The sequence below is a fragment of the Lissotriton helveticus genome, chromosome 10 (assembly GCF_964261635.1).
Source record: "Lissotriton helveticus chromosome 10, aLisHel1.1, whole genome shotgun sequence".
In the NCBI taxonomy this organism is placed as follows: domain Eukaryota; kingdom Metazoa; phylum Chordata; class Amphibia; order Caudata; family Salamandridae; genus Lissotriton; species Lissotriton helveticus.
The window spans coordinates 1,130,191,992-1,130,219,632 of record NC_136071.1 but is presented as its reverse complement, the minus strand read 5'-3'; the positions used below and the strand labels follow the sequence as shown (position 1 = coordinate 1,130,219,632).

Here is a 27,641-nt window from a genome sequence, read left to right as displayed (position 1 = left end):
GGAGTGTGGCTTGGCGCCTCCTTGCCGGTGGACCAGTCAGGGCCATACATTGAAGGAAAGGTTGAAGGAAATGACATCACCTTTTTGTTGGACACTGGTGCTACCCGTTCTACTGTGAGAACAGCAGACGTTCCAAACCTACGCCTCTCGGGAGAAGCGATCCAAGCAGTGGGCGTTTCTATTGGTAAAGATGGTACATTTAATAGTAGGATTCGGTTCAATTTGAGAACCCGAATGAATGATTTACATCCCAGACTAACACAATATGAGGCCTTAGAAGAATGGGAAATAGAGGCTTTTGAGCGAGACAGACCCAGAATGGATAAGGGGTTGACTAAATGGTATCCAAAAGTAAATAAAGAGACCAGACAAAAAAGAATGAAAGAGTGGAGACAGAACATGATAGTAGAAGGACTGTACCCTGTAATAGCACTAGAAGCGCCAATGGGAAAGAAAAGGACAGAAAAGACAAAGCATTTGATGACCAGTGGGGATTCAGATGATGATTATTTGGAAGAATTGTTAATGAAGAATCCACCTCCTTATAATGAAAGATCAAGACCAGTAAGTGCGAGAGACACCTGTCTAAGACCTCCTTATCAGGAAGAGCCAAGACCTTTAAGTACAGGGAATCCATTCCTGAAACCTAACTATGGGGAGGGACCAAGTATGACACACCCAACTGCTCCGAATTATACACCTACCCTAACTCCGCAAATAGTGCTAAGTAATCAGCTAATTAGTACCCCAGTTACAAAACCTATGGAGATTAAAATTGGGAATTTTAAGGAAATGCATAGGTTTGTTGTCTGTGATTCCAGTCCTGTAAACCTGCTAGGACGAGATTTGTTGTGTAAAATGAATTGTACTATCTTTTGCACACCAAATGGTGTCGAAATTCAGACCCCAGACGAAGACAGAATTTACAAATTAATGTTAGCAAGACCCGACTCAGAAATTAAAAGACTGACAATAAAGGACTTACCTGAAGAGCTCCAAGAAACAGTGAAACCAGAGGTGTGGGATTTTACTGGAAAAGATGTAGGATTAATGGCAAATGTTGACCCAATTAAAATAGCCATAAAAGAAAATGCAGTATACCCAAATATTAAACAGTACAAAATGAGTGCAGAAGTAAGAGCAGGAGTTGCCATTGAAATAAAAAGATTGTTAGAAGCAAAAATCATACAAGAAGTGATGAGCAGCCCATGTAATTCGCCCATAATTGGAATCAAGAAACCTAGTGGGAAGTACAGGGTAGTACAGGACCTGCGCAAGGTTAACAAAATTGTGGTTCCTTGCTGTCCTGTTGTGCCAAACCCTGCAGTGATTCTATACCAAATTCCATGGAATGCAGGATGGTTTACAGTCATTGACCTAAATCATGCATTCTTTTCAATTCCATTGCATCCAGACAGCAAATTTCTTTTCTCATTTGAGTTCGACAGTCATGTCTACGTTTGGAATCGCGTCCCTCAGGGGTACACAGAAAGCCCCTCAATTTTTAATCAGATTCTGAAAAAGTGCCTCGAAACCCTAATATTGCCCGGAAAATCTGTTCTAGTGCAATATATAGACGACCTCTTGGTGGCGTCTAAGAGCAGAAACGACTGCGTTGTTGACACCATTGCCTTGCTGAACCATTTAGGTGAAGGTGGACATAAGGTGTCACCCAAAAAGCTGCAGTTCTGTACCACCTCAGTGAAATATCTGGGGCACCAGATAGAGAGAGGTATCAGGAAAGTCACCACAGAAAGAATCAGGATAATTCGAAACATGGAATTGCCAAATACCCAGAAGGAAATCAGAATGTTCCTTGGAGTTGTAGGTTACTGTAGACAGTGGATTGTGGGATTTGCAGTCTTAGCAAAACCATTGATAAAAATGACAAAGAAAGGAGCAAGTGACCAGTAGAGTGGGATGACGAAAGCATGACAGCTTTTACAAAATTACGAGAATGTCTGTGTACTGCTCCTGCACTAGGAATGCCTGATTATTCAAAAGATTTTGCACTGTTCTGTGACACACGAGACAATTGTGCACTTTCAGTCCTAACTCAAAGTCATGGTTTGACTCGATGTCCAGTGGCATACTTTTCTTCCACATTGGACCCAGTAGCAGCTGGATTACCTGGATGTTTGAAAGCTGTAGCTGCAACATGCATGAGTCTTAATCAAAGTGAGTCCATTGTTATGGGACATCCAGTAACTGTGTATGTTCCACATTCTGTTTCAATTTTACTGACAAGAACAAAAACCCAGTATCTCACACCTAGTCGGCTGACTAAGTATGAGAGAGTCATTGTAGGTGCAGGAAACGTGACCCTTGAACGATGTAACATTTTGAATCCAGCCACCTTACTACCTAGCTCATTCGCAGCAGAGGTGAGGGAAGAATTTGCACATGATTGCATTGATTTGACTGAGTTCAGTACCAAACCACGCCCAGACATAAAAGAGAACCCTCTGTTTAGTGAAGATTATGAATTGTTCGTAGATGGATCATGCATGAGACATGAGGATGGTGGCCTAAGCGCTGCCTACTCTGTGTGCACTCTAGAGCGCCCAGTGGAAGCATCCTTTCTATATGGAGTCAAGTCTGCACAAATAGCTAAATTGGTTGCATTGACAAAAGCTTGTAAATTTGGGAGGAATTTGAAAATAACCATATACACTGATAGCCAGTATGGTTATGGGGTTGTGCATGACTTTGGCCAGTTGTGGCTACAAAGGGAGTTCCTGACTTCTTCAGGTACGCCTATCAGAAATGGAAAATATGTGCAGGATTTACTAGAATCAATCCAGTTACCAAAAGAATTGGCTGTGGCCAAGTGTGCTGCTCACAAATCTGGCAATGACAAAGTGACAGCAGGTAATAAATATGCTGACCAGTTAGCCCAACATTGTGCAAAATACCGAATTTCAATCAATATCAAGGTTGGGGGAAACGGAAACAGCTGCCAACTTTTGATGCTAGAGTGAGTGAATACATGGGAGGAAGTAAGAGACTTACAGGAAGCAGCAGAGCCACAGGAAAAACAAAGATGGAGAAATTTCGGTTGTCGAAGGAGAAATGCAGATGGTGTCATTGTTTACCTTGATGATATGCCTGTGTTGCCAGACTGTATGCTTGCTCCTATGGCTAGGCTAATTCATGGAGACACACATGTAGGCAGAGATGCGATGATTCGCATGTTCCGCCAAACATGGTTCAATTCGAAATTCAGAAGCGTAGCAGAGGCTCTCTGCCAGAGGTGTTTGACCTGCCAACAATTTAACCCTGGAAAGAAAACCATAGTGTTACCAAGGAAAATTGGAAAGGCAGAAGGCCCTTTTATTAGATTACAACTCGACTTCATTCAGTTGCCCCCTTGTCGAGGAATGAAATACCTACTTGTCATTGTCTGCCTGTTTTCAAAATGGGTGGAAGCTTTCCCTGCATGTAGAAATGACAGTATCACAGTAGCAAAATTATTGCTTAGGGAACTCGTACCTCGTTACAGTTTCCCAGTCTTAATTGAATCTGACAGTGGAAGTCATTTCCAGAATGAAATAATAAGTCAAGTCTGTGAAGCATTCAAAATCACGCAAAAACTACACTGTGCATATCGCCCAGAGGCTTCTGGAGTAGTAGAACAGATAAATGGCACAATCAAATCAAGATTGGAAAAGATGTGTGAATACACTCAGCTGGAATGGCCAGATGCTCTGCCTCTTGTGTTGATGGGACTCAGAAGTATTCCAGACCGGAACACAGGCTTGGGTCCCCATGAAATCCTGATGGGAAGAGCAATGCGGCAAGCATGGGTACCAGGATACCAAATAATAAGCATATCTGATGATTTGGTACTGGAATACTGTAAAGAACTGGCTGACCAAGTACGTTCTATCTCTCGCCAGGTTGGGGGAGAAGACGTCGCCAGGCTAATGACTCCAGCACATGGCCTGAATCCAGGTGACTGGGTCGTAATAAAGAAGCACACTCGGAAAAGTTGCCTTAAACCCAGGTGGGGAAAGCCACGACAGGTGATCCTGGTAACCACCACAGCTGTAAAGTGTGCAGGAGTACCTCGCTGGATCCATGCCAGCCATACGAAGAAAGTGACTGAACCTGACGAAACTGAGGCTGAAGGTTGCGCAGCTGAAGGATCCCAAGACATCGGTCCTGAAGTAGCTGAAGAAGAACAACCGAGCTTCAGTCAAGAAGATTGGGTCCCATTTATCGATCTGATAATCGACCCTATACGAACTAGAAGTCAAGCCCATTTAGATAGACAGTGGGATAGAGAGGACGAGACAGGTGAAGAAGAAGCTACTCAGATCATCGAAATACACGTTAAATCTGATTCTGAGGAGGACCAGGTAGGGAGAGAGCAGGTAATAGACACTCCTCCAAGAACACCTGCACAAGAAGAGGGACAGATAGACACTAGGGCGGACGTTCAAGCGGAAGAAAATCAAGAGCTCGAAGAGCTTGAACAGGAACAGGTAGGATTAGACAATTGTGTTCAGGAAGAAGAGATCGAAACAGATCAAAACCAAAATCAGCATATACCTGAACAAGGCCAGTTTAGGGACCAGGCAGAAGAAACAGATGAAAGACCTGGACCTAGTCAGTTAGGGAGCAATACTGAAGACGAACTTGATCCCAATGTGCCACAACTGAACGAAAACAAAAGGGTGTTTGAAGAAGGCCAAGAGACAGTGCCAGTTAAAAGACTAAAGAAAGGTGACTCAGTACCTAGATTTGTAAAAAGGCTGAGATTGCATCTGAAGACGATAACCGAGGAGCCTGAACAGATAAATGAGGTCTCGAGTCAAACTGACCCAGTGGTAACAAAGCCAAAGAGAAGAAGTGCTTGAATCAAGAAACTGAATAACAAGTACTCGAGCCCTGAATGGACTTACTTTGTACTGGAAGAATTTGAGAATTTGGAAATAAGTGACGAAAGTAACGAAAGTGATGAAGAATTGATTGCTGAACAGACCAGTGAAGAAGCAAACCCAACCTGAAAAGTTACTCGAGTAAGCAAGCTGTACAGAGTTACTAAGAGGGGTTGAAGCTCCTTTTGAGCCAAAATGTCTGATTCTTCTGAGAATGGGAGACCGAGACGAAGTTGTTTAAAAACATGCTGCCAAGTATGTATATGTAGTGTAGCAATAGTACTGATACTTTGGATAGGACTAACAATAACTATTCCTTCTATGATGAGTAAAAACCCAAGTCTATACCCAAATAATAACCTACCTGATGACACTGTAGAATCACATACTAGAAGTACACCACAAAGAGTAGATGCATTGGACAAACCACTTAACCTGAAACAGACACAATTAGATTTAGAAGCACTAGATGAGGAAGGATTACACTTTAACAAAATCAAGAATAAAACTCATTTAAATGTTTTCGCAAATCTGTTAGTACATTATGTAGAAACTATGGAAATAGACGGCTGTTATGTCTGCATGAAGCTACCTACTTCTGTGGCTGAAGGCGTGACTTACCACCACTTGCCCTTAACCTATGGAATTTCCTGTAGTATACTAACTAGTTTATTTTATAAAAGAGGACCTTTACAGTATTACTATTCAAACTCTGACGTGACATTTTCGGAACTTCCTGTTCGAAGAAACCTGAATCCTGTACATACAACTAGAGACGTAGCTAAATACATGAGTGATTATTTTCTAACTGTAGAAAAGATAGATATAGATGACGCACACAAAAATAACTTGACCTGTTCTTTATATAAAGAAGAAAAAGACTTTCTAGATATGGTAGAAAAAAGAAGAGAAAGTTTCCAAAAGAAAGCAAAGGACAAGAACCAGAAAGTTCCCAAATGGGCAGAAAGTATAGGGAGCACCTCAAATGGTAGAGCTAACGCTGCAATGTTGCTGGATTTTGAAAAGAAGGGGAAACTTTGTCTTAAAAGAGAAAAGACTAGTTACTATAACAATATTTTCATTGGTTCCAGTGAATGTGAACATAATTACAAGGTAATTGGAGGTTGGGGTTTCAAAGATGGGACTGAGCCTGTGTTTCCTGGAATTTATTTTATTTGTGGGAATAAGGCTTACTTCAAATTGCCCGATCATTGGTACGGGAGTTGTTATTTTGGTATTGTCTTCCCAAAGATATACCATGTGGGGAAAATCACTGGAAGCACTGAAAAGACTAATCAATTAGCGCGTACTAAAAGAGAAAGTGCTGGTGAAATTGTAGGAGATATTTTTAGTGCACTGATACCTGCAGTGGGAGTGACTCTGAACACACACAGAATTTGCAAATTATCAACAGTAGTGGATCGGTTATCTACTGACACTGCTGGAGGTTTCCTGATGGTCAATACTGAAGTGGTTGCGATCAGATCAATGGTTTCACAGAATAGACTTGCTCTTGATACCCTATTGGTAAAAGAGGGCGGAGTCTGCAGAATGCTGAAAGCGCAACATTGTTGCACCTACATACCTGATAAAAGTGTAGAAATCAAAGGGTATATGAGGAACATTACAAATTTGGGAAAAGAGCTCAAACCACTTGAGGTTGACAGTGCCTGAAAGAGACTTACTGATGGTCTCTCCGCCGTAGGTCATTGGTTTGCTAACTTAGGTAAAAGTTTTTTTATTAAAGTACTGATGCCAATTGCAGGAATAGGTTTAGTAGTATTCATCATATTCATTTGTTGTAAATGTCGAAAGCACCAAAAGAAGTACACTGTGAACAAGAGAGGAGTAAAGAGAAATGTGGATGAACTTGAATTAGAGGAACTGAATAATCAGATTTATAAAAGGGAGAAAAATTCTCACCGTAATAAAGAAATTAAAGAAAAACTGAACAGAATGTTTGAAGAGATTGAACTTGGGAAAATGTGAGAAGTTGGCATCTGGTTCCATAAATTTGTGATGATATAAAATATCATCAAAGAGGGGATTGATGGAGCAAGGATTCGCACGTAAAGCGACTTGCTTGGATCAAGAACCTCAAGTAACGTTAATAAAATGTAATCAACCTGGTCGTATTACTAATATTGCATATTCTACACTACACGGGGTGTCCTAGTGAAGCTTGCCTATGTGTTTACTTATCCTAATACGCTTGCCTCTAAAAATGGCCGCTGCTTAGCGGGAATTTCTTCTGCGCATGCGTCGGTCACACTCACGTGACGTGGCGTACTTGCAGTTCTGGTGGGAAAACGTTGCGCCTGCGCACTAGTTTAAAATGGCTGCTTTGTGTTCTCACATGTCCGATGCTTGCACCACTGCTCTTTGCTATATTGTTCGTCTTGCACTAATCCTAATGCTATAATTAGTATAAAGTAAGGGGAGTCATATAGGGATTCCTGGTATACAGTGTATTCATTTATTTCTATGTTCTAAATTGTTTTCCTTTACTTTTCATGTGGCGAATCTTTTGTGCCTGGGAGGTGTTTGAAATTCCATCTTAGAAGTCCCTACTGCGCATGTCACCCTGGCAGAGGGAAGAAAACCTTATATCAGTGGAATCCAGCCAGCTGGCAGCCACAGTCAAGATGCTCATGAGAACCGACCTGTGACCCAGCAAGACGAAGATGAAATGTACTACATTTGAAACAATTGTATATGAATTTTGTATTGAGCATTGTTATGTGAAAAGCACATGTCATGGGAACCCCAAATTCAATAGGCGGTCCCAAAAGATGTAAATTGGGGCTTGTGAGAGTCAAATCCTGGTTGGTGTGTTGACCTGTCCTACTTGTGGACCAATCGAAATTGGGGATTCTTACACTTGCAACATTTGGGGGGTGGTACACAGACCCGCAAACAGTATAACTAGCCTAGGTTTAGCTAGAGAATTCGTCCGACTTGTCCGAATAGCTGACCTGTCACTGACCCAACGCACTCAATAGGTGACTGATACAGAGAGCTGCGGAGCACTCTGTCCGTGATTTCCATAGACCCAAGCGGGGTTTTGAGAAACTTAAGTGCTGGCGGAGCACTTTGCTGGGAAATTCGATAACCCAATCGGGGTTTTGACTGATAACTGCAGAGAGGGTGGAACGCAGGCGTTGCTACCAAACTGCGGGTGGTGGTCTTACCTTGGTGGTCCTGTCCTGATCCTAATCTGGTCTTCCTGTCCTGTCCTGGGGTTCCATTCTGCACCTATTGGCCTACTGGCGACCATTTCTTCCTTGGGTTTCTCCTGTCCTAAACTGACCGTTGGCCAGGGTTGGTCTTCACACAGTTCTAGGTAAATATAGCGCTGGGGGAACTTATTCTGCATCCTTCATTCTTTTCCTTTGCTTAATAAAGACGTTCTTGCATATTGATTTTCCATACTTCCTCTTTTGGCTGACAAATGATTAAGTCTTACATTATAGTTGTTATATTAGCATGTTCCATTCTTCCCCGTCCTATAAAGGCAATTGCGATGTATGATTTGTGAAATATAGAATGTTCCTTTTCTTTACCCGATCCTTTAGTTGATTTATATTTTGGGTACATCTGAAGTATATAGCGTGTTCCATTTTTCCTGTCCTATAGCTACCTGATACCTTCGAAATTTAAAGACTGATTAAGAGTTTCCTTTACTTTACCCACTTTTTGAGTATACAGTGACATTATAGCATGTTCCTTATTTTTCCTGTCCTTTTAGTTACTCCACGTCAAGTCTAAATTCCTAAAAACCTTGTTAGCATGTTCCCAGTCTTTACCTTCCCTTTAGAGTCCTAAATGGTTGGTCTGATTTATTTCCTCTATGGATATGTGCTCTTTATAATCTTAGTAATTGACAGTTTACTTCCTGTGAACCTTATGCTTTCTGAATCTAGCGAAATCTAGATAAAGGTTTTAAAACTTCCTGAGTCTGTGGTTATTATACAAGTGCAAATAGAGTAAATAGTATTTGTATTTTGGTATCTGCCTTTCTTTTACAGCTAGCTCCCTGATCCATTGTGATCATAGGTACCCGTAACAGTGGATTGGTAAGTCGGGTACATTGGAAATAAATAGGAAGGAACTGGGTTACTGGTAGTAGAGTGTAAGGTTACCCGATTAATAAATATGGTGAATTAAATTTATGGGCCCAAATGTGCATATGGTAAAATTGTTGGTCGGGTGACCTGCGCGCTCTTATCAGCCTCATGTAATGTAACTTTTGCAATTTGTTCACTTGTAATGTTCTCATGTTTCAGTTCTGTTCCTAATGTGAAGCGCTCTGACACCTTTGGGTAAAGTCTGCGCTATATCAAAACGCATAAATAAATAAATAAATAAATGAGTAAACTGGGCTAAAAATAGTTAACTAAAAAACAGACAAATCAAAACAGGGTGAGTTCACAATCACGGATCAACTATTTTAGCAGCTCCGCTAAGCGGGTGTGGTCAGTTTATCCCCATGCTGCAGGGTGTCGGATGCTGACTTTAGAATCGAGTGCTTTGTAAACTGTGCTTGTGCGTGAGGACGCGCAGGCCGCCGGGATCAGATTTACACTGAATGTAGTGTCTGTTTCAGCCAGGCAGTTTTTCGCCCCCCTGGCCCCTCCCTGCTCTGCTGGGCGTGTACGTGTGGGCAAGAGGCAGGGACCGAGGCCTGGAGGGGCGTCTCATCCCAGCAGCAACAGTCAGCATCCTGCGGCGGGCAGGACTGTGGGCCGGGTACCGGAGGCCTCCGCCAGGCAAGGGGTCTGTGGAAGGGAAAACTAGGGTAGGGGAAGCAGGGAGGAAGTTTGGGTGCGGCGGTAGACATAACAAGAAAGAGAGAGCAGGGAACGGTAGACATAACAAGAAAGAGAGAGCAGGGAACGGGGGTAAAGGAAGGGAGTCCTGGGGCGGGAGGGCAGCGACAACACGTGCGGGGGATGGTCGTAATAGCAACAGAGGAAGTGTAGGGGGCGGGCCTGGCAACACCGACCGCAGGAAAGAGGCGAAAGTGCTGCGAAGGAGGTGGGCACGAAAATACAGAGCAGAGGAACGCACGGGGGAGGGGCTTCAAAGAGAGAGGAGGGGTGCAGGGGGTACCTGCCAGGGCAGAGGCTGCTGTGGCAAAACGTCGGAGCGGGGCATCTGATAAAGGAAGGGCACTTTAAGAACCACGCACAGCGTATGGCGTGCGCTCTTTTAACTTTGAGAGTCGAGAGACCGGGTCCTCTGAAACTTGCCTGTTTTTGGACAAAGCTGAACTTTGAACTAATGATGATCGAGAGCTCACAGATACTGAACGCAGAGTAACTTCTTTACTACAACAAAGAGAGACCCCGAGGTCTATGGAGTACGAGGAGGGGTTGCACGGCGCTGAAAAAGGGGGATGCACGGCGTAGGCAGATGGGTGGGGTGATGCTATCGGCCGAGTGCTAAGGAAGTGGAGGGCCGAGCCGGAGAGCGATAAAAGGGGAAGTGAGCTGTGGGTACCGGCAGAGGAAGGGAGGAAAGGCTGAGAGGGCCGGGGAGGGACGCCAGGGGCTGGCAGAAGTGTGGAGAGAGCGCCAGGACTTGAGTGAATGTGAGAGGGAGGGTGCCAGAGGGCTCGACAGCTGTTGGAGTGAGAGAGGGGGCAGCTGCAGTGACAGGGCAGGGTGCTGCGGCACCGGACACCCCCGGACCAGCCATGAGTGTGCACGTTGTCCGGACCAGCGCTAGCACCGTGACGGTGTCCCAGGACTCCGGCCCCATCGACAGGGGCATGGGCGTAGGAAGTGTGGGGGATGCGGGGGACATATCCCCCCCAGATTTTGTAGTGGGGGGGATGCAGGGGACAAGGGTGGGAGGGAGGAAGGGACGAAAGTATTTCCCCTATCTCTTCTGTCTGTGGCAGGGCCATTGGTATGTCAAAGCGCGAGTGCTTTGACGTGCTAATGGCCCTGTACTTGACCTGTGACCTTCCCTTTTGTTCTGCTGCAAAAGCTACAGGAATGTTTTCACACCTCTCCCTCACCAGCCACTGTCTGCAGTCTGCATTTCCAGTTCAAGGAAGAGGTAGTTTGTTGATTGCTGACTCTGCAGGGCCAGCTTTAGAGTTGGTGGCGCCCAGTGTGATCATCTCTGTGGGCGCCCCAACAAACTTTTTAATTTTGAGATATGCGGGAAATCAATGTTGTTGTAATGTTTGCTGCTATTAGTTGTGCGTGAGTGCCCGAACTATTTTTAGTATTTATTAAATAATGTTGTTCCGTTGGTGCATTACACTGTGGCAGGCGCGGTGCGTCCATTGGGGCGTAGGGGCGAAGCCCCACTAAGCCCCATGGACCCACCACGTCGTCACTAGAAGCCAAACACAATTATTTTTAAAAATCGCGCTATCTGCCGGCCGGGAAACCGGGAGACATCCGACCTTCCCGGAGTGCGCAAAGGGGGGGGGGGGGAGAAGGATCGGGCTGCTGCAGCTGCGCAAGTGTATTTTTGGGCACAAACATGCCCGCGCATGCGCAGATCGTTTTCTTGTGAATTCCCCCTTAGAGAGAGGACCAGGGGGCGGGCCGCAGCCCCCGGGGTTACACAGGGCGACTGGGCGAGGAGTCATGGTGCCCCCCCAGCCAATCCTGGCGCAGGATTGGCTGGTCACTACATAGCCCGGTTACATAACCCCTGACGGATAGCACGGCCGACTTTGGTGCTGGGAAACCAGGTTCGAGCCTCTTATCGAACCATAAAAATGTATACATGACTTACTTTGGTGTTAAATAAATGGATATTTTAAAAACAAATAAAAATGATGTTCCGACTAAGGTGTGAAATTGGTGTCGAATAAATACATGTTTTTAAAAACAATTAATATTAATCATGTATCATTGGTGCTGGAGTACAAGGTTCGAGACTGGTATTAAACACTGACAAGCTGTGTGCAAGTTATATGGTCATAAAAATACATGAATGATGGATGCAGGATGGGTGGATGCATGAATGGATGCAGGATGAATGATGGGTGGATGAATGGATGGGTGGATGCATGAATGATGGATGCAGGATGGATGCAGGATGGGTAGATGAATGAATGATGGATGCAGGATGGATGCAGGGTGGATGGATGGGTGCATGAATGAATGATGGATGCAGGATGGGTGGATGGATGGATGGATGATGGATGAATGATGGGTGGATGAATGGATGGGTGGATGCATGAATGAATGATGGATGCAGGATGGATGCAGGGTGGATGGATGGGTGCATGAATGAATGATGGATGGATGGGTGGATGCAGGAATGGATGCAGGATGGATGATGGATGGGTGGATGGATGGATGGGTGGATGGATGGATGGGTGGGTGGATGGATGGATGCATGAATGAATGAATGATGGATGCTGGATGGGTGGATGAATGATGGATGGATGCAGGATGGATGGGTGGATGGATGGGTGCATGAATGAATGATGGATGGATGGATGCTGGATGGGTGGATGGATGGATGGGTGGATGAATGGATGCAGGATGGATGGGTGGATGGATGGGTGCATGAATGAATGATGGATGCAGGATGGGTGGATGGATGGGTGGCACATGAATGGATGCAGGAATGGATGCAGGATGGATGGGTGGATGGGTGGATGGATGGATGGGTGGATGGATGGGTGGATGGATGCATGAATGAATGATGGATGGATGCAGGATGGATGGGTGGATGGATGGATGGGTGGATGCATGAATGAATGATGGATGCAGGATGGATGGGTGAATGCATGAATGAATGATGGATGCTGGATGGATGGGTGGATGCATGAATGAATGATGGATGCAGGATGGATGCAGAATTGGTGGATGGATGGGTGGGTGGGTGGATGGATGGATGGGTGGATGCATGAATGATGTATGGATGGATGCAAGGTGGTTCGGGCTCGCTCGCTGCGGTGCAATATGCAAATTAGTTTACGCCCCACCACTTTCAACTGTCACCAGCCGCCCCTGCGTAAATATATGGAATGTGCAGTCAACCCTTTCTACCACCAGGGTAATTGTAAAATTTGAATTACGATGATTTCATGTTATATGTTATTGAATGTATTTTTTTAATGTCGCTTTTATGGTTGTGTCATGCAAACCGAATAAATCTTTCCAAACTGAACTGTTAAGGGACTCTGATGTACGGCGCTCTGAGCACATGAGAAGTAAATGTGCTATTTACTGCATTCCTGAAAACAAGGAAGGTATTTGGACTAGAGGCACACAAAGTAAAGGAATAGAAAGAGGTGCCCAAAATGCAATAGGCACACACTGCTGAAAGGCATTGTGCGGCACACACAGTGACAGGTGCAAGGCTAAGTGAAGCACAGCTACTGTACGGTGTTTAAACCAATGAGACTTCTAGAATGAAATGCAAAAAAATGACATTTGATGCTCTATAAGACACGAAGACAAAGTATTAGCAGGTTAGGCCAAGGTGTCCACCCACCATTTTATCCAATTTTGTAGTTTTCATATTGTGCAAACTTGGCCGGAGGGATCACAGTGCTTCATGTGAACACTAGATTATAGTATACAAGTCAGATTCCTGTTTTTTCCAGGTATGGGGAAATTAAATACTTTGCCCTCAGTCACAGTATAGTGAGCCAATGCCGGGACTTTAGCCTAAGTGCCCAGTTGCAAAGTTAGAAGCTCTACCCGTTAGGCCACGTCTAGTATCCTAGCCACTTGAATTTGTTGGATGGCAGACTGTATATGCATGGAAAGCGGTGTAAAAAAATTCCATACCAGCCTGTACACACCTTGATAGAAGCGGAAAACTGGTATGGGGCAGACAGTACACACCAGAGCAGCACAAGCCACAGCAGTGTAAAGAGGGTAAAAAAACAGACTGCATATAAGGGATAGCACTTTAGACACACAAGTAGGCTGTACACCAGAGGAGTAGCGTAAAGAGAGATGAAGGCATACTATACACAGCACACAGGGTTGCTGGGACCCTATGGCCTGAAGGGCCCATTTTCTTTTTGCACTGGGGTCCATGACCCACTGATAGACAGGGCCGGTCCTAGAACTCTGGGGCCCCGGGCAAAAAGAAAGATGTGAGGCCCCTTGAATTTGCATGTAACATCCAATCGCGGCCGGACTGATGCGCGAGTGGGGGGTCACGTAGGTGTTCGCACGCGGGGCGTAATTTAAAAATAAAATAAACTTACCTTCCCAGGTCTCGCGTCGTCTCTGCTCCTGACCTGCTCTCCTGCAACAGGAACAGGAACAGAACAGGAAGCCTCCCTCCCCTAAGCCAATCTCAAGGCTGCAATGGCAGCATTGTGATTGGTCGGTACGCAGACAAGCCAGACCAGCCAGGCGTACCTGCCAGCCAAGCCATTCTTACAGCCTTGGGGGCATGAAATAGTTCAAATTATCGCGCTTGCAGTAATGTGGTGGTTAGTAGCTCTGTTGTTACTAAAATTGGCAGCGTGGCGAGGGCAATGTGTGGTGCAAGCTGCAGTGACCGCCTGATGAGAGCCCTGGCACTTATGTTGTTACAAATTAAGCACTCACTGCTCTGTTCTTTGAAAATATTCTGCCAGCTATAAATAAACTACTGCAGACCACTGCTGGCTGGGTGTGTTTATTTGTGTCTCTTTTATTGAAAGGCTGCATGCTACATCGTGCGTTTTTGGTGAAAGGACAGGCCCCGTACCAAGGAGCGATATACCCGCTTAATACATACATGCAGATGGTATTGTCAGACTTCTCTCTTTTTAAATAATGGACAAAAAGCCTCCGGCAAAGCTCATTTATGCAGATCAGATAACTGGTCTGGGACCCCAGGCTCCTAATCCATGACTCAGCGAGAACCACAAGGGTCATAATGCTTAAATATGACTGCAAAATAAGAGTCTTTGGAAGTTCAACCATTAATGGAGAGGTGAAGTTGGTCTCTCACTTGCAGTGCCAGATGTCATGCAAGGCAGACACACTGTGGGTCAAAGGTTACACAGGAGTATGCCATGATAATTCTCACTGAGTAATTGTTATGGTGAACAGTGCTATCACTGGCTCTCTGTGCAACTAATATGCTTAACTAGACTTAGTGGGCAGGCATCAAGCAGATACTTAGAACTCTATAGTTGCCTCACACATGTGCATTCTGGCACCTGTAGTTTTACTTCCCTTCTGCGGCGCTCGGAGTGCCAGAAGGAAACAAGCATTCACAATGCAATAGGTCTCCCATTTGCGCGAATGTAAGCTATTAGCATTGTAAATAACTATGCCTTTTATTTATGTTTAAAAAACCAAAATATAAATAAAAAGGCATTGTCATTTACAATGTCAATAGCTCAAACTCGCTTAAATGCGAGTCCTATTGCATTGCAAATGCTTGCTTTACATGGAGCACCAAGATTGAACATTTGATATTAAATCAATGCCAAAAACCATTCAGTTCTTTTGCTGTTCAAGGACAATCGAAAAACGAATTATTTATATGAAAATGGGCAGGTCACAGCAGCAGAGCAAGCCTCAACATAAATGAGGAAAAAAAACGGCCCACTTAAGCCTCTGGGACTGGGCCTCTCGCACCAGCCGAATAACTCCCTTCCCAATCCAACCCTGGCACTGCATAATTACTACAAGGCCCAGGGAAGGGGGCCCCCACACCTGAACCTTGCAGCTTGATCCAGTGCTTCAAGGCCCAGGGAGGGGGCCCCCTCCCCTGGGCCATGAAACAATAAGGACACACTTCCCACAACACTCAGTTTATACACAAAGAACGGTCAAAAACAAGTTGATCTGGCTGTCCCCCTCCACCCATCACCCACCTCCTCTTACCTGTGTGCGCCTTCCCCTAGAAACAAAGGGGCCTTCTGTCGCCTGGATACAAAGGGCCTAGAATGGCTGATACTGCCTGCCTCTGACACTGAGCCAAGATAGTTGCTGGCCCAGCTGGTGTGCTGTCCCCCATTCAGTTTGTACCTTCCCCCACCCCTGCACCTCCAAGAATATCACCACGCCAGCAAGTTCAAGATGTAATATGATCAGCTGGGGCAGGGGCCTCGCAAGAATAGGTTGGCTAATGAGAAAGTGTGGCCTTTCACACTGATGGGGGGGCCCCCTAATCTTTGGCAGAGCACGAGGCCCTGGGCCGCTGCCCACACTGCCCATGCCTAGCACCGGCCCTGCTGATAGGCCTCTGGTAGAAGGAGAGCAGTGTAAATAGGCACAGGCAGACTGTCCACCATTGTAAAGTAAGACAGTATGTATCATAACAGCAGTGTAAAGGGGGCAGGCTGTAAAGTAAAAACATTGACAAGCAGACTGTTCACAATGAAACGTAAAGGCATGAAAAACGGCGAGACAAGGAAGGCTTGTAAATACCAAAAGACAAGAGCTGTGTTTTCAGCCACAGTGCTTTGCCTCAATTTCCTGTAATGGATGGTCGGTGAAGGCCAGTGCTGTTCCTCTCCTGTATGTGAGGGTTGCTCCTGCGAGGGCCCTCGGGCTTGTTGTCAGAAGCCCAAGGGTGCACGCCTGCTTAGACTAGCTGTTGTTGCACAGCACAAGCACTGGTACAGTGGTGGTCTCAGGGCCCAACAGCAGCGCTTGCTGCATGTGCAGCGGCAGAGGAGGCATCCTCAGAGGGTCATACTTATTGTCCGTGTACATCCATCTGCAACCACGTGAGCGCATTTGTCCACCTTCTATTTTCACAATGTTGTGGAAATGGAAGAGGACAGTGCATGCATTTTGATCAGAGGCAAATGACCCCACCTAAGCTTGGTGCCTGGTGCAGTGGCATTGGTCGCACCACCCTAAAGTCGTCCCTGGCTGAATGCATACTGTCCCTCATCAGCCCAGACCCTACCTCATTTGACTGTTTCACACTGCGCAATTCAGCAACTAAAAGCCTAATGTTTTGTTGGAATGTTTATTTTGAGCAGTTGAACCTTGCCCTGGAACATGAGAACAATTAGCATCAAACATAGTCGAAGCTATCTTACATTATGTTGTGTCAGATGTGTTGGTCTGTCCTAATATTTACACAAATAACTATTTAAATACCACTAATCCAGGCTGTTGGAGCGCTTTAAATCACACATACACATTATACATTCACAATAAACCATATGTGTGTAAATCAATTTTCAGGATGTGTTACATAAGATAGTGAGGGTTACAAGGTGTAGGAGTCACATGTCCTTTCCTTTATAATTAGTTGTGCTATATTATAAGGATTACAATTCATGAACTGCAAGTAAATAAAAGATCTCTGTGTTAAAAATATTAACCCATAAAATAAATATTTGTCATCTGTATATCACATGATATGCTTTGCTTGAGACATATTAACCCTCTATGCTACATTTATTCAAAACTGGGACTAGACAAAACAACTGTCTCTCCAGCAAGAGCATTCACCTCCAGACCTATCTTACCACTATTATCATTGTTTCCTGAGATTTACTGGGTACATACAGAGCAGTGCACCAGGTGCCTTAACCCCATAAGATATTTTAAAATGCAGAATTTCCAACCAATGAAGCAGAACAGATATACAGCCATGTTTCTCCTTGTTGCCAATTTCTTTCTGGCAGAGTTTTAATATATAAATATATAAGTGGAGGCCTAGTCCTTGCACCAGGGTTGCATCACTTTTTGGTACAACTTCGACGCAAACTCTAATTTGTTAAATATTGTAATGCGCTTGATTGTACTCATGATAGACCTGCTTAACATACGCGAGGTCTTAGAATCTGATGTGATTTTTTGTGATATCATTTCCAGTGAGGTCATGTGTTGTGATGTCACGTGTGATGTCATGCGCTGTGATGTCACTTACATACTGCCTAACTTGGTTAGTGCCCCACTTCTTTTTTTTAGGACTTTTGCCCTGTTGGGAGAAGTATATTAGAGAAGTGGTGTTGGCGGTTGTGGGAGGCTGGCTTAGTATATGGTGCACATGCACATTCTCAGGAGTGATGCACCTTGCACTAATACAGGCAACCCGTATGGTGATTATAGTGGTCTTTGATAACCATATGAAGCTCTCAAAGTGGTAGCTGTGGAGAGAAGCCTTCAGGCTTATCTTGAAGGAGTATAAAGCAGCATGTTTTACCACATTTAATCAACAGTGTAGATTAGATGAAAAAGAACCACACAATGTTATTAAAAAAAAGGCTTTTTATTATGCAACACAATCACTAACACATTGGTATATCTCCTACCGAGAGATATCAACAATACACACAAGAATACTTCAAAATAAATAGGTAAGTAGCACAAATATACACTGCTGTCCATGGGAACACCAAACAATATGCAAAGAAAGTGCAATGCAAACTTCAAGGAGAATGGGACTTGGACCAAAAAACTCATAGGAGATGGGAACACAAGGAACTACCCAAGGTAAGTACCCAGGAACCCCAAGGGGCTATGTGCAGAGTAGAAACACAGTCGCATGCCCGATGGAAATCAATGGAGAAGTTACGGTTGCAGTTTTACAGAAGAAGGACCCTTCCCAGAGGACCCCGAAGAAACCCTTTGGAAGTTCGGGAGGTTGGAGAGTAATCCCACCCATGGATGCCCCAGGAACCAGGTTCCCTGCACCAAGGAAGCCAGGTGCATAGGGGTGAATTGATGTCGGAACCTGCCATAGACGACAAAGGAATTCTTCAAAGAAGATGCCTCTGAAGAAGCATGTGAAGGTGTCCGGTGGAATCCAAGAATGGATTCTTGAAGAAAAGAACCTGCAAGCAGAGGGGATAGAGTCTATGCCACTCAGAAGTGACCAGGAGGCAACGTAGCACATTCCCCACCAATGTTCCGGGAAGTTCAAGAGGGAAGACAGTGACCGTGTTGCTGCAGCTGCGAGGACCAGGAGATGCTGAGGCAGACCAGGAGCCATGCACAATCTGTCCCATATCAGGTGTCGGTGTTCAGGTGGTCGGTGTCTAGCAGGAGGACCAACAAGCCTTGGTAGCCGCAAATGGTGTGGAAAGTAAACAGATGCAAACATTGGGACCGGTAAGATCCGAGCGACTCACCAAGTGCAGGAGAGTCAGAGCAGGACCTGAGCAAGCAGTGGAGCCCACTGAAGCAAAAGAAGACACTCAAGAGGACCCACATGCTGAAGGCACAGGAGTCACAAGAGGACTTCAGGCAGCTCATAAAAGATGGAGGCCCACAGTGCAGAGGATGCAGTGAGGATGCTGATCTTCGGGGGATGAGGTTCTGAAGGGTCTTGTAGCCCAAATATCTCTGGAGTGCAGAGCCACCAAGCCTTGGCCACAGCAATTCATTGCAGTGCACATGAGTTTGGTCCCAGCGGCTTCGATAAGCTATACTGTCCTCAAAATTGCAGAGAAGACAGCTCAGACCTCTAGGGGCTGCAGAACCAGAACCTGAGTTGCTGGGCCACGTGAAGTCCGTTGGATGACAGGAGCAGTAGTACGGTCAGCTTTGTTGCGGTGCCTGCTGATGCAGGGGAGTTACTCCTTCATGGCAAGAGAGATTACTTCGAATGTCCTTGATGCCCACAGGCCTTCTGGAGAACTTTAGTGATTCACAGACACAGATGACGCAGAAGACTTGAAGAACAGCGAGACCAGGAACAGCAGTAGCCTTCCTTGATGCAGTCTCGGGTCCAGTCAAAGTCCGACGAAGTCCAAGTGCCCAAACGGTAGAAGAGTGGCTTGGTTTCAAAGGTGAGTCTTGTTCCACGAAGAATCTGAGGACCTACCCATGGGGGAGCCCTTAAGTACCCTAGGGAAAGGGTTGGTACAACTTTGGGGTCCCTCCCAGAGGAGGGGCTGGAGAGAGGGGAGGATACTCCCCTTTTCTTTGTCCATTTTTGTGCCAGAGTGGAAACCAGGGGTTCCTGAACTATCTCAAACAGAAGTATGCAAGGCAGGCACCAATTTGGCCCTTCAAAGTAGTCTGGTATCACTCGCAAGCACCCCTACCCCAGTCCAATATAATAAGTCCTGTCTGGGTGGTGGTCACACCTCCCTGTGACAGGAAACCTATTGTTCTACCTTCCCTTGCTCAAGTTGAGCTCAGCAGCAGTAGGGCAGAATCGGGTCTGTGGTCGGCAGCACTAGGTTGCTGGCAGACCCTAAAAGGCTGTTACTTGGAGTACAGGGGGGGTCATCTCAGGAGCCCCCAGTACTTGCGATCAATCTTCTAGCACCAGAGTCAGTGTTGGGGTATGATTCCAACACGTTTGATACATAACATGACCAGGTCCAGTGCAGCCATTATTTAGTTAGACATCTCATAATAACTGATTTCCACTTTATACCTTTAAATGACTTATCGCTCTTACAAAGCCTGGAGAATCAACTCCGGGGCCTGTAGGGGTGTCCTGCTCATGCAGGGGCACCCTCACATTTGTAACCAAGCATCCTGCCTACCATAGGATTGACATAGTTTTTAAGTGCAGTGACCTCAGATATAAGGAACTTAAAGCTGTTGTGAGAGGTGCAAGCACCATCTCACACAGGCTTTAATGGCAGGCCTGTAGTCCAGTTTAAGTGGACTCCCACGAGTGGCAAAATACATGCTGCATACCTTTTTGGCATATACTAGCAACATATAATGTTGCACCAGTAGCCAATTGTGGATGTACCAAAGTACTTACCAGAGCCAATTTAGGGCATAGAGCACAGTTGCTGGTGTACTGATTAGTAGGATCCCAGCAGACTACAGTCAAAACACAATGACCCCAGGAAAAAAGTGGGGGTAACCAAGAAAGCAGATCCTACTTTCCTACACCCCGCCCCAAATGTAAAGATGAGGCTAGCCTTGCCCATTTGAGGCTTCTTTGTCTTGGTTGAAATATCTGGAAAGTCCATCTTTGTTGGCATGGTTACTCCCAAGTCTATGTTCCACTGAAAAGTCCATCCCCTGTAGGGAAATGGAACACCTCAAAAGTTTGAGTTTTTCACCCTACATCTGTTTAAGCCATAAGAGGGGCTTATGGTCTGTCTGAACAATGAAGTGAGTGCCAAACAGGTATGGCCTCAACTTCTTCAAGGTCCAGACCACAGCAAAGGCCTCTCTCTCAGAAGCTGATCAACGCTTCTCCCTCGGGTAATCTTTCTGCTTATAAAAGCTACTGGTTGACCCTGGCCTTCTGCATTAAACAGTGACAATACTGCACCTATTCCTATCTCAGAGGCATCAATATGGACAATGAATGGTTTGGATTAGTCTAGACTTCGCAGAATTGGAGCAGAGCACAATGCTTGCTTCGGGTTATCAAATGCCTTCTGACAGCTAAATGCTGCACTATAAGCTTCCAGACCTGTTAATATATTGTTCACCAGCCTCTGAAATGTGGTAGGTGCATTTTTTAAACCAAAAGTCATCACAATAAATTGATAATGTCCGCTGGGGGTTGAAAATGCTGTTTTAGGTTTGACATCCAAATTGAGTCTGATTTTGTCAGGTCAAATGTACTGAGATATTTGGCAGGGGCCAAAGTATCAATCAGTTCATTTGCCCTTGGAATTGGATGGGCATTAGCCCTAGTGACTGCATTGAGGCCTCTATAGTCATCACAAAAAATTATTTATTTCTTACCATCCTAGCTGTGAGATTCGGGTACAAGGACTACAAGTCTAGCCAAAGGGCTGCCTGAAGCCTCAATGGCTCCCAACTCTGGCATCTTTTGGACCTCTGTCCTGATGCAGTCTCTGACATGGTCAGGCTGTCTGTACATTTTACTCTTCACATGTATGCTGTCACCTGTGTCCACTTCATGGGTACACCAGGTGGTTTGACTGGGTGTCAGAGAAAAGAGACCAGAAAACTGAGAACCTGTCTACAATTAGCTTGCTGTTGATCAGTGATTCTGTCTGCCAAGGCTACTCCTTCAACTGAGCCATCGTCAGGGTCCTGAGAGAGGAGATTAGGGAGACGATCACTCTCTTCCTCCTGTCCCTCATCAGTGGCCATGAGCAAGCTCATATCAGCCCTGTATACAAAAGGTTTTGAGCGAATCACACAAAGAACCCTGTTTGGACTTCTTGGAGTACCTAGGTCAACTTTCGGCCACTCCACTTGTCTTAGAGAGCTGCTGGGGCCACAGGCCCCAACACCCACAATTTCTGTCCTGGCCAGTGAACAGTAAGTACAGCATTTTGGTCATGTCAAGCTTTCTGAAGCTCCTGGCTGGCCTCAAGGTTTTTGCTGGCCGCCTTCATATGCTCAGCCATGTGAGAACGCAGGCCTAGAACATAGTCTACTATGTCCTGTTTAGGAGGCTTGAGAGATTGCTCCCATCCTTCTTTGACCATACATAATGGACCCCTATCTGTATGTCCAAACAGAAGTTCAAATGGGATGTAGCCCACCCCTTCTGAGGAACCTCTCTGTAGGGAAAGAGAAGGCACCGTAGTAAGACATCCCATTTTCCCATCAGCTTTTCTAGGAATCCCATGATCATATCTTTGAGGGTATTGTTGAACCTTTCAACAACCCCGTTGCCCTGTGGATGGTAGGATGTGGCAAACTTATAGTTTACACCGCAATCTTTCAGCATAGCAGTGATGTAGCTAGACATGAAGTTAGTACTTCTGTCTGACAATACCTCCTTAGGGAACCCAACTCTGAAAAAAATTCCCAGGAGAGTCCTGGCCACTACAGGAGTTGTAGTGGTCCTAAGGGGAATAGACTCTGGATATCTAGCGACATGGTCTACCACCACTAGATACAACTATGTCCAAATGCTGTTGGAGGGTTTAAGGGACCTGCAACACATATCTCTACCCTCTTAAAGGGAACCCTAACCACTGGCAGGAGGATTAAGGGGGCCTTTGCAGTGCCACCTGACTTACCATTGGCTTGGCAGGTGACACAGGACTGACAAAACTCCCTGGTGTCCTCAGACATGTGGGGCAATGAAAGTAAGGGGCAAGCTTGTACCATGTCTTGCTTTGCCCAAGATGTTCTACAGGGGGAATGTTGTGTGCCAGGGTCAATAAGAACCCCCTGAACTTTATAGGTATGACCAACATCCTTTTAGCACCAGGCTTGGGGTCTCTACTTTCAGAAAACAGGAGCCCTTCTTCCTGATAAGTCCTGTGGGACCTACTGAAATGTCCTGCTTCCTCAGCAGCAGCTTGATGTCTAAGTTGTTCAAGAGAGGAGCAGGCCTTCTGCTCCAGACTGAAGTCTTCCCTTGAAGGACCCCTGACCCCAGTTGCTCTGACTTGTCAGGCCCAAGCTCCTCTAGTACAGCTCCTTCACAAGTACTGACATCATCTCCCTGAGGAGGCTGATTCTCATTGTAAGCCTGAGAGGAGGATACATCTTTATCCTTCGTGCTCCTTCTCTTGGGAGCTGGTTGGTCCATTTCTTTAGGATCCAGGGCTAGCGTATTGGCCTCAGCCATAGAGACAGCAAAGACACTGGCTGAAATTCCCATAATTTCTACATGAGTCCTGAACTCCACTTCAGACCAGTCTGAAGTTTCCAAATGATTGCCCAGTAGACAGTCCAACGGTAGGTTGGGGGATGACACAACTCTCTTTGGGCCAGTTACCCCTCCCCAGGTGAGATTGACATCTGCCATGGAATAATCTGTCCTGGTATTGTTAGGCTTGGTCACTTGGTAAATCTGTCCAAGTAGAATCTGCTCAGTACACACAAGATTTTGTCACCATAGTGACAAAAGGCCCCTGTATGCCACAGATTCCTGACCATTGATGAGAGGCTGTTGTCTGTATTTGCCCAAGTTAGTGGGACTTACAATAAGGATTGCAAGCTCAGGGCCACCATCACAAACTAAAACAGCCTGAGTGGATGTCCTGTCTAGGCCAGAACCCACTTTAGTACACAAGGTTAACCCAGCTAAACTCTTGGGGGCCCTATTACAACCATTGCTATTGCTAGTGGCACAAGGAGGTTTAGGAGTAGAGTAACAGTATTGGTGCTAGACTTAAAGCAATCAGCATCCATTGTCCTTTTACATTTTTCCTTACACAAATAGCACCAAGGTTCTTGTTAGAGTAGTAAAAGGAATGGGACCTACCCCAGAGAAAGATTTTTGAGGACCTTCAGAAGACTCTTTAGATTTCCCCCCACCTTTCTCTTGGGCCTTAGAATAACCGTGCTTCTTCTGGTCAGCACCACCATGAGACCTTTGTTGCACTAGGGTACAGACCCACTTGTCTGCCTTCTTTCTCAATACTTGGGGAGATGTCAGATCCGAGTCCACCATGTACTGGTGCAGTTGCTGATTTTGACAGTTGTTAAAGAGGTGCTTCCTCACAAGTAAATTGTACAGTCTCTCACAATCATGCACATGTCGCAAAGAGCATTCAGTTTATTCTTCCTTTTTAGTCCCATCTTTGTTTGCTTTGTGCATGAAAATGTAAGATTCAAAAACATGTTTTTTCACATTTGGTCTAATTACTTTGTGAATCGAGCATACTTGCAAACTGTGATTACATGCCTGCCTTTATCAATGTTTCACTACAAAACAATGCGATTGTATTCTTTTAACGGAGTGCCCGGTTCCAGGCAATGGTCGATTTGTAGTGGGATACTGGAAAGACCAAACGGTTGTCCCTGTCCCCCCCAGAAATTTAGTGTCTCCTACGCCCCTGGACAGGGGCTACCTCCGGACAGTGCAGGCGATGCTCAAAGTGGTGCAGATGGTAAGTGCCACCCCCACGGTCAGGAGGTTGACCCTCTTTGTGTTTTAACTAATTTACTGCCTGGAGACGTTTTGGACATGAGATGCCAGACTGTAGCATCGTTTTCCGAAGCGCCGATATAAAGCCCGGAGGCAACTTTATAGCGCTATGTTGATATACAACGCGTTATTTGAACACGGTGTATTTTTTTTTATTGCCTGTCAAGCGCGCTGGGAGGCTGTAAACGTACAGAAATGTTAATAACAGTAGCAGGGAGCGGTTTTATAATGCCTATAAAGCAAAACTACTAGTACCAGACTGCAAGAGGGATTCTGTATTCTTCTCTCAAATGACACGAGGTCACGTGACATCTTTTGATAGCTCTAACTCGTTAGCCTTACTCGTGAAATCACATCTACAATGGCAATGCGTTTCGAAAACTGACTGTACAGAATACATCTGGAAAAAACTGTATTAGTTGACTTTATGAATGCTGATGCAATTATAAGTTACGTGCAGTGAAGGCTTTACTTGGGATGAAAAACCCGTGGGGACTCTCAAAGGAGGTGACTGATGTAATTATGGGTGTGGCTTAAAACCACGTAAGCTGAAAATCATCTTCTATGCTTAGCTTAGTGTGCCGCCCGACTTTTTTTTGGGGGGGGGACATGATTATATAAAGACACTGCTGCCATCTTTCAAGTATTCATCTTACATAGTCTCAAACTTCCTTTTTGTGCAAATTCCCTCTGCACTTTCTGTGGGCATGTAATATATAGACAATTAATAACCTGTATTCTATGTCCCTCTCAAATGTGTAAGGCGCCCATTGCGTTTAAAGGGACATGTTATGTTTCGACTAAGCTTTATATGCCACAGGATTTCCGGTACATATTTACGAGGTTTAGAACTGTTTATAATCTGCTCAGTGTGATATTAGTACTGTCATGACCAAGCACTGTTTGATCTTGGGCTCTCGCTGTTTGATCATGGACCAGCAGTGTCGGATTCTGTGCCGCTGTTTTGCGATCAGCAAGGGATGTATGATCTTGCGCTGGTTTTGAGTAACATTGGGTCAGTGAGAGGCAAGAATGAGCCATACTATACTGGATTGACTCAGTGCTTTGAGACCTTGACTCAGTCATGCATGATTTTGACTGTTCTTTTGCTCTCCAGTGTGTGATCTTGGCTAAGCTCTGTGTGGTGTTGATTTAGCATCACCTGACCTTGGGCCATCAACTAGTTGAGTTTGGCAAAGTAGTGTCTGATATTGGTTCAGTACTGTGTGACCTTGACTCAGTGTGTAATCCTTGGCCAGTAATGGGTGTTCTTGGCGCAGCACTGTGTGATCTTAGGCGACTCCTGGCCTAATTGTGAGCCATTGCAGTGATATAGGCCAGTACTGGATGATCTCTGGTCCGGTCCTGTCTGATCTCGGCTCAGTTCTATCAGATCTCTGCCCAGTGATTTGTTTCCCATAGAGGCACAGCCAGTGCTTTAAATGGGCCACTACTGTCCAGTACTAAGTACCAGCACTTTTTTTATTTTGAGAAGGAGAGTACCAGCACTTCTCAGAAACAAGCATGTACTCTGTTACAGAGTACCTGCACTTCTATTTTTCCATTTCAAGCACTGGGCACAGCCTATGAAAAGATAAGGTTTAGCTTACAGAAAGCTGCACTCCTCTCCTAATGGCAAAAACTCAAGCTGTAGTTGGAAGGTTGTTGGCTTCATATTAATTAACGTTCTCATAATTTTCTCTTCCTTCTGATGAAAGCTAACTGGAAAATACAGTTATTGAAACTTATCGTGTCTAAAAGTATCCCCAAGTCTTCCCTCTCCTGCCATCTATACAATGGGCTCTGTTGTCAGGTGTCATGGTCCTTCCACCTACCGTTACTACCATGGAGGGGGTTGCAGGGGCAGTTCCTACAGAACATCTTCAACGCGCACAAACACATCACTGCATTGTCAAATGTTAAATTTTCGCTAGATAATACCTGTACACCGCCCCCACCTGCCCCACAGTTTTCATGTGGTCCTCATCTGAAGGGCGCCATCCTCAGTATCTCTTTTTATTTTATTTTAAAAGTTTTATATAGTGCTGGCTAGACCCGTTGGTATAAGAGCGCTTTACATAAGGATCAACAATGTTACAACAATGATAGCAATTACACGTTACATCAAATATATGTGACATCTCTTATACGCACTGGGCATATTCATGCAGTCCGCTGTGTGTATGGGGGCGGACCACACCAGACCGGGCCAAAGGATCCTCAAATCACTTTGATAGATTAAGAGCTGTGCACATTGGTCACCACTGTGGGGAATGTGGGGCCTGCACAGTGTTGTAGCCAGCATATGTGACCCCAGGACCAGAGGATGTTGGGCGTTGGTGTGATGGTTGGTGAAGTTGGGCCACTGATATACTATGAACGAGTGCGGTCTCAGTAGGGCTCTGCTTTGTAATACTTGGCCTGTGCCTTGTGATACTGCCACAACTCTGTGTGACCTTGGCCTAACTCTGTGTATTTAGATGGACTGGGCCAACATGGTGTATTGAGATTGATGGTTTTAATACACCAACATTATGTACAGGGAATTGGTTTTACACCCCATTAAATGCTGAGAAGCGCCACTTCGATTGCGTTTACAACTCTGGTTTGTTTGAAAAGCCTTTGTTCTTTTATGGTTAATTCCAAACGGAGAGTTATTATAATTACTGTTTGTGCACATTTCCTATCCAGTTGAGTTACCCAGATGCACTGATTGTTTCAGTTATTGTTATGAACTTACACAATAACTGGCATTATAATGAGTTGGTTTATTAAAATTGAATAAAAATGCATCTCTGGTTCTCTGTTGAATTTGAAAGACCCCTGCAGGGGTGGACCAAACTGTTCCATGAGGATGTAGATACACACTGTGAATAAAGTGTGAAAGGATGCCTTCCAGGGGCCAATCCTTCTTTACATGGTGACATGGAGAATGGTTTAACTTTAGATATGCTAAAGAGGGGTGTGAACACCTGCTGGGAAGAGGGCCCCAACCCAGAAGAGAGGGAGCCTCTTAACCCTCAGTGCAGCCACGCCCTCCCAGCAGCAGCACTATTGAGTTAATGG

General features: G+C 45.2%; 1 protein-coding gene across 2 annotated transcripts in view; it reads left to right on the top strand.

The window, feature by feature from the left end:
• CMTM7 (CKLF like MARVEL transmembrane domain containing 7) overlaps positions 1-27,641 on the top strand; it is a 161,211-nt gene that overhangs the window by 24,890 nt on the left and 108,680 nt on the right. The window contains exon 1 of one of the 2 annotated variants that reach the window (XM_078663933.1): positions 24,493-24,537. The exons of the other annotated variant lie outside the window; for it this stretch is intronic. Within the exon in view, the coding sequence (XP_078520059.1) occupies positions 24,517-24,537 (21 nt within the window). The 5' untranslated portion in view covers positions 24,493-24,516. Of the gene's footprint in view, positions 1-24,492; positions 24,538-27,641 lie in introns of those variants that run through there. 2 annotated transcript variants of the gene reach the window in all.